General features: G+C 47.1%; 1 protein-coding gene across 1 annotated transcript in view; it reads left to right on the top strand.

Moving 5' to 3' along the window:
- The first annotated feature begins 44 nt into the window (after nt 1-44).
- Nucleotides 45-8,068, top strand: part of PTDSS1 (phosphatidylserine synthase 1) — a 67,516-nt gene continuing 59,492 nt past the window's right edge. The window contains exon 1 of the mRNA XM_027561494.1: nt 45-361. Coding sequence (XP_027417295.1) covers nt 183-361 — 179 coding nt within the window. The 5' untranslated portion in view covers nt 45-182. The remainder of the gene's footprint in view (nt 362-8,068) is intronic.

Here is an 8,068-nt window from a genome sequence, read left to right as displayed (position 1 = left end):
CCGGCCCCGCCCCCCGCGCCGGCCCCGCCCGCGGCTCGCCCCGCCCGAGCTGCTCACCAACCCGGCCCCGGCGTCGGCCCGGCCGCCAGCCCTCCCGCTGCGGCTCGTCCGCCCCCCGCTCCCCCACCCCAGGCTCCCAGCCTCCGCGGGCCGGGGCGCGCCGCGGGACCGGGAGGCGGGCCATGGCGTCCTGCGTGGGGAGCCGGACCCTGAGTAAAGATGATGTGAACTACAAGATGCATTTCCGGATGATCAACGAGCAGCAAGTGGAGGACATCACCATCGACTTCTTCTACCGGCCGCACACCATCACTCTGCTCAGCTTCACCATCGTCAGCCTCATGTACTTCGCCTTCACCAGGTGCGGGGCGGCCCTGGCGCGCCCGAGGGCGAAGGGGAAGGGGCTGGCTGGGGACGCGGCGGGGCGGGGGGTGGGGAGAGCCATGGCCGGGAGAGGAAGCGGGCTCGTTCTCTCCCAGCGCGGGCTCGCCCGCCGACGCCTCTGTCCCCGAGCACACCCAGCTTCGCTCCCCTACCGCTCCTCGGGGACCGGCTCTTGTCCCTTCCCTGCGACCCACGTCCATCCTCCACCCACCCTCACGCCTGTCCCCATACCGCCTCTCCCCATGCAGCGCCTCGGGCCACCCCGGGAACACGCGTGGCTCCGCTGGCGCGATCGCCCTCCCTCCCCCCTCCCCGGCTCCCAGCATCGTTCCCCTCTCCACGCATCACGACACCGGCCCCCTCCTCTCCGGCCTCCGTCCCCGCCTAGCACACCGCATGAATCATCTGGTATGCACCACTTGCAGCACACATGTCCCCGCTGCAAACACCCCACTCTACGGGCGTCTTTCACGTGCCATGCCCAGGCCCAGGACGTAATCCAGACCCCTTCCCCGCCGAGCTCCTCCAGGGTTCAGCACTACCTGCCCACAAAAATGTACTCCACTGTGCGTTGTACGGCAGTCGTCTCGCATAACCCTTCCCGCAGCCCCAGACATGACCGCTTGTACCACAACACAAACTGCCAGCCATGCGCACACACATCACAGCCAACATTCCAGTACTGCCACACAGACCCCCCAGCCCATCACACAACACAAGGTGCCCGCTCTGTTCTCTTATCCCGGCATACATGCTGAAATGAGACATTGTCAGGCCACTGTAGCAATGCCTGGTGCGTTGTAGATGCTATGGAAAGGGTTAAATAAAACACGCACACCACACACACTATAGCACAACTCTCTTACTGCCTGAAAACATACATGCACACTCACTCACAGCACTTCTTATGTTCACTTGTGCCTAGGAGCTACCCCGTCCAACTCTTGTTGGCCCACAGCTTATAGCTACCTCACTGAGTATTAGGTCCCTCAGCCCCAAGCCAAGGAACTGATTCATGCCTAAAGGACAGGTATACCCTGGGTCCTACTTATAAGGGTTTATATTTTCTGAATGAATCTCTTTAACGAAAAAAATGTGTGTTTATACCAACCATGCTTAAGCACTAACCTAGAGATGTGGAGTTTTGGAGCCAGACTACTGGTTGCAAGACTATTTGTGTGACCTTGGTTAAGTGGTTTAGCCTTTCTCTGAGCCTCAGGATTCTCCTCTGTAGAATGGGGATAAAATAGGTCCTTACCTAATATGGAGTTATAAGGATTAAATGAACATGTGTGAATGTATTTAACAGAGTACCTGGCACATGATGCATAATTAATGTCAGTGCAGTTCAGTTCAGTCGTGTCTGACTCTGTGACCCTATGGACTGCAGCACTCCAGGCCTCCCTGTCTGTTACCAACTCCCGGAATTTACTCAGACTCCTGCCTATTGAGTCAGTGATGCCATCCAACCATCTCATCCTCTGTCATCCCCTTCTCTTCCTGCCTTCAATCATTCCCAGCATCAGGGTCTTTTCCAATGAGTCAGTTCTTTGCATCAGGTGGCCAAAATATTGGAGTTTCAGCTTCAGCATCAGTCCTTCCAATGAATATTCAGGACTGATCTCCTTTAGGATGGACTGGTTGGATCTCTGTGCAGTCCAAGGGACTCTCAAGAGTCTTCTCCAACACCACAGTTCAAAAGCATCAGTTCTTCGGTGCTCAGCTTCCTTTATAGTTCAACTCTCACATCCATACATGACTACTGGAAACACCAAAGCTTTGACTAGACGGACCTTTCTTCTCTCCTAATATATTTATCCAACAATCAGTGGTTCTCATCCCTCACAGAAACTGTACAGGAGTATATTTGGTGACCTCAGCATTGGGGGAACTTCTGATATGTAGCAGGTGGGGGTTAAGGATCCTAAATGTGTAAATGCCAGGGATAGCGTTTAAGATAAAGAATTGTCCCTGACTCACAGGCGCACGTGTGCAGCTACACACTTGTATACATGCAAGTGCCAATGGTATCTCCCTTGAGAATCAATGCAACTTTTTCAGATTTTCATAAAACTGATAATGTCCTCCTACAATACACTTGTTCCTTTCCTCCACAATCCATTTAACTCTTGGTTCTTATTTTGTAAGTGTTTATCTATTTGTGTGAATCTATCTAAAGGCATAAAGCATATGGAACAATTAATGATTGAGGCAAACAGCTACTTTTATGGTAAAATATTCTGCTAATTCTCTGTGGAGTAAGGACAGATATTTTCAGAGTATCCAACCAAGAATAAGCTTTGGAGAGAAGTCTTGTCCCTAATTATGGTTATCTTCAAATACTTATCATGTCATTTGACTTTACCACCTAGTATCTGTGTCTGTGTGGCCACTTAATATTGCTTAGCCCCTGATTGCTTATCAGTACATAAAGTGAAATATTTAGTAATACCTGATAGGATTTCATTTTAAGTGTTCAATTCATCTTTTTAGATAACCTGTATTTAGCTTGTGCATGGTAAGTTGCTTCTGTCCTGTCTGGCTTTGGTGACTCTATGGACTGTAGCCCGCCAGTCTTCTCTGTCCATGGGATTCTCCAGGCAAGAATACTGGAGTGGATTGCTACTGCCTGCTCCAGGGGATCTTCTCGACTCAGGGACTGAACCCATGACTCAGGTCTCCTGCTTTGTAGGCGGGTTCTTGACTCAATGCATAATGAATAGTAATTGCTCAGTAAACGTTAACTATTATTATTACATCATTTCATTGTGTGCTGCTGCCTCCTAAATTAGATTTTTCATTGAGTGAGGGTGTGGTGTGCTCTATAATTAAGAAAAAGAATAAAAACTTTGGAAAAATGGACAATGCTTTGCCTGGAGAACATATATTCCTGTTTTATATTAACTTCAGTTTTACTTTGTCTCATGTGGGTTGGCAAGGATAGAGTTAGTACAGGAGTTTCTTTGGAAATTAGAAAAGTAATTGTGCTATTTTACTTTAAATAATAAGAAGCAAGAATGAGCAGTGTGTTTCAACCTTTTACCTTATTATTCTAGGCCCTTTCAGAACAGATTTCTCTTCCTCTTTTCTAATATGGAAAGTCACATTCTTCTGGAAGTTCCCTTTTACAGCATGTCCTGCCAAAGCATTCAATAAATTACAGCAGTGAAAGTATAAGAAATGAGTGTGAATTTTAACAGCTTGTCAAAAGTAATAGAAAAGGCATAATCTGAACTGTAGGCTATGGTCTTTTCCAAAATTGATTATGATTTTACTTCTCCCCCTCATTTCACAGAGACAGAAATCATACATTAAAGAACTACTTCAGAACAAGTTTCATGTTATATAAAATCATAAGCACCATTAGTACAATTAGTACTTACTGTCTTACTCATTTTTTGTAGTGATTTGTGACCCTTTAAACTGAGATATTACTGTGATCGCTCTGTCTTCTTCCATAAAGATTGAAAGTAATGACTTCTTAAATGAAGATTAATCATTTTGTACTCTTTTACAGTAAGAACCTTATTTTATAACAGGGTTTGAGTTGGTGACTGTTCAGTGCAGTTCTTTCAGTAAAACTTTAAAAATATGTCTTAAAGTTTGTTTTTCAAAAACCAGTAGTTGAAGAGAGCCAGGGGTAGAATACTTTCCCGGTGTCAGATTACCAGTATGCATGAAACACTACCTGGGTCATGACACGTGGTGCAGAGACACAGCAAGAATTTAGGATTGCAAGGATTAGGTGCCTTACACAGGAGTCCAAGACAAGTTTGTATTCGTCCAGTGGTGCTTTTGTTAAATGGCAGCTAGGCCAACTCACTGTTGAATCATAGCGTTTCAGTCTCCAGCCCCTATCAGTGTCAACACAGTAAAGCCAGATGCTATCGAATCCTGCCGCCTAAGATTGGAAAAAGCGCACTTTGCCACATTTTAGGGTAACCAGTTTTAGAAGTCAAATGCCTCTGCATATGTCTTATAAAAGTGTATTCAGCCAACGTGGGGAGAGGAGAACCTTTGTCTGAAGCTCTGAGCTCGCCTTTCATAGGTTGGTAAACTTGGACATGTTGAATAGCCTTAGTTTCAGACACTCGGGCTTTAGATTTGAAAATGCCAAAATCTACTAGATCCCATTGGTAACAGGTCACTGTCTCCTCAAGAGGCTCCTGGCAGTAAAATAGTGAAACAGTCTCTCCAGTGACACTTGTCCAGCAAAAGTCATCACTTGCCCAGAAGAGATTGCCTTCCTGCAGCTTCCTGTTCAGAAGGGGTCATCCACTCACCTGGGCTAATTTTTCTCCTTAATGTGGGACTGAGGAGGCGGATGTGGGCAGGCACATGGTCAGACTTTTGACTGATTGATTTCTACTTGTTCGTGATAGTGGTTTTCGCTCATTTCCCTTAGCGGCTCCGAAGCTCCAGCTTTTCTTGATCTTACTGTGCAGGCATAGTTCCACCTTCTGTGTCTCTTCCCTCCTGGAGACCTGCCAGCCTTCCCTGTTTTTCCCCTTTAGACCATATCAATTCCCATTAGAAACTGTCTCCTGATACTGCTGATTCAGTTGTCTGGAGCCTATTTCCTTTAGGTACAGCGTGTTCTTTCTTCCCCACTAACAGAAGGCCTTGGGTGTCCTTGTTCCCGGATACCAGCAACATTAAATGACTGTCCACGGCAGCTGTGTGCTGGGCGACAGCAGCCCTGGAGGTAGAGGGGTGCCTGTGTTAGGCCCTCTCGAAAGAAGTCCAGTTAACCCTCTTAACATTTCTCTTCCTCACTTCCTATGTAAATCATGGCTTTTTTAATTGGATTAAAATAAGCACCTCTTTATATCCTTTCTTGTCCTTATTTCTGGTGTTTTATGTTCTTAATTGGAGAAGGAAATGGCACCCCACTCCAGTATTCTTGCCTAGAGAATCCCGTAGACAGAGGAGCCTGGTGGGCTGCTGTCCATAGGGTCACACAGTCGGACACAGCTGAAGCGACTTAGCATGCATGCATGCGTGCATGTCCTTAATAAGATTATTCATTTCTCGAAAGGGAAAATGTGTCATATTTCTTTGGGGTCTTTGTGTATACCCCAAAGATATACATATATATATATATATATATATATTTCATGTCATATTTCTTTGGGGTAATGTATATAACGGGGTAAAGTATATAATGTATATTTCTTTGGGGTAAATAAGCACTGGGTGACACACAGAACTATTTGGTTTAGCTGATGCTGACCTTGGAGAGTTGCTTGCCTAGTACTGCGGCCTAGTGTCTAGCACGTTATATATCGTTCTATTACCAATGACAATGCAGTTTGTCTTGTGATAGAATCCCTCTCGCCCCAGATTTCTGTAGGGATGTTCACAAGCTTTTTAGGGTCAACAAATTTGAAAGCCCAGGACTCGTTCAGGCAGCAAGGACTGCTTCCTGAGCCCTCGGTTGTACTCAGTGTACTTCAGCAGTCTGTGTTCCACCCAGCCCAGGTCTCCGGCATCCTGGAGTTCATCTAGTTTATCTTCACCAGGTCCAGCTGGGCCTCAGTAGCATTCCTAGTTGTCCTCCTCTGCCCGTGCCCAGGCTTTAGCTCACAAACCCCAGCTCTTTGGCATAAGACACGCCCAGGCTTTGACCGCCCTTCCCTTCAGACCATCCTCCACCCTGCTTTCCTCACAACCTTTTGAAGTCAGGATCTTGATCCAGTCCATCTGTGTACAGTCGTTCCCTAGATCTCTGTCACCTGTCGGGAGTGCCTGCTGGCCCCTGAGGGCCTTTGTTATAGAACCTTATACCTGCCTCCACTGTACAAGGTACACGCTGCCGGCCCGGGCAGCCCCACACCTGGTGCCAGGCTGGTACCTCCCTCTGACTTGAGAGCGCCTTCTGCCTACCCACGAGCCCATGGCATCCCTGGCAACCGTCCTGATGGTCCCCTCCCAGACCCCTTTCTTGGTGGTTCCTGGAAGCTCAGAGGAAGAAGTGTTTATGTACAGTTAAGTCTCCTACATATGAACAGGTTCCTCCAAGGGTGCATTCATAAGTCCAGTTTGTTCGGAAGTCCAGAATTCGCCAAGATACACAATTGGAGGGCAGGCTGCAGTTTCACTCAGGCCTGATGTTGATGGAATGCACATTTCACACCTCTGGACGTTCAAAACTTGAAGGTTCGTAGGTATGGGACTTACTATATACTTCGAAATGTCTTTTATTAGTATTTCTCTCTCCTATTGTAATATTTGTTTTTATATCAATTTATTGAGGGCAGATATCTTAGTCATCGCAGAATACACACCCAGTAAAATGCTAAATGAGTCAAATATGAAAAATCATTTATACAGTATGAACTTTCAAAAAATATCACTCTTCTCTGTCAGTTGCTATTTCAGCTCTAATTCTTGAAAAGAATCTAACATTTTATGAAATGAAATGAATGTGGTCTTCAAAGCTAATATCAAAGTTAGTTAACATTAGTCCACTTTGTAACTTGAGACTGAGTTTTCCATTGGGAGAGAGGCTCCTTAACGGTGTGTAGCCTCCTGAACATGACCCTATCTTTGTGTCTCAGTTTCAGAGATTCCTATTAAAGATGGAAAGGCGAAGATGACAGGGGGAGAGGGGACAACCAACTCTGCGTTTAAGAGTCAAGGTTAAGGATTCCTTACCTTCTTGGCCCCAGGGAGACAGCCGTGGTTAAAGATAGTCTAGAGTGGAAGGTTTGCTTGTTGTCCCTGGTCTTTTTGCTCACTGCCTGCAACCTGTTCAAGTTTAAAAATCCTAGGCCAAAGCTTTTTGTGTTCAAACCTTTGTTAAAAAAATATTAGGGCTTTCCTTTCACTTGTCCTGCTTTTCGGGTTCTGTCTTGGGTAGTTGTTGTTTAATCACTAAGTCGTGCCCGACTCTTTAGCAACCCCATGGACCGTAGCCCGCCAGGCTCCTCTGTCCATGGGATTGCCCAGGCAAGAATGCTGGAGTGGGTTTCCATTTCCTCCTCCAGGGGATCTTCCCGACCCAGGGATCGAATCCATGTGTCCTGCATTGCAGACAGATTTTTACCGCTGAGTTGCTGGGGGTGTTTCAGCCCCTGGCTGGTCAGCGCCAAGGCAGGAGAATCACCTGCAGGGGGCCTCTGGGCCTGGGCCGTGGTTCCTCCTCACGCTTCTTGGGTCACGCATCTGCTCTGCCCTGGCCTCTTCCCGTCTCTGGCACCCACCATGTTGAGAAGGCCTGCTCTGTGCCAGGCCTTGTGCTGGGTGCTGGAGCTGCTGCAGGTGAATGAGAAGGGATCTTAAATGACAATTTTCCTGTAATCTGTCCATTTGGTGTTTTAGCTGTGTATGGTCAGGGCTACCCCAGCGTGCTGCTGGAACACCTCCTAAATTTAGCAGAGCAAGGGGAAAAGAACTTTGGCCTCCCTGAGCTCATCTGTATCATATGGGTCAGTGTAGCAATCTTGACCTCCAGCCAGCATTCCAGAAGCCCTGGCACCTACTTCATTTTGCCTCTGTTTGTTATAACTGTGGGCAAGATAAAGCAAGAGCTTTATTTTCCTCATCCTCCAAGTAATGATAATACTACCCCGGAGAACTGTGGAGCAATTCAACCAAATGGCAGCTGGGAAAGGCCTTTGGAAAGTTCAGCAGCTCCAAGACCGAGGTGCCTGTTGTTAGGAGCCTCAGAGGACCTAGCAAA

This window comes from Bos indicus x Bos taurus, chromosome 14 (assembly GCF_003369695.1).
Source record: "Bos indicus x Bos taurus breed Angus x Brahman F1 hybrid chromosome 14, Bos_hybrid_MaternalHap_v2.0, whole genome shotgun sequence".
NCBI classification, from domain to species: Eukaryota; Metazoa; Chordata; class Mammalia; order Artiodactyla; family Bovidae; genus Bos; species Bos indicus x Bos taurus.
The sequence above is the reverse complement of the archived record's forward strand: the minus strand, read 5'-3'. Positions and strand labels throughout refer to the sequence as shown.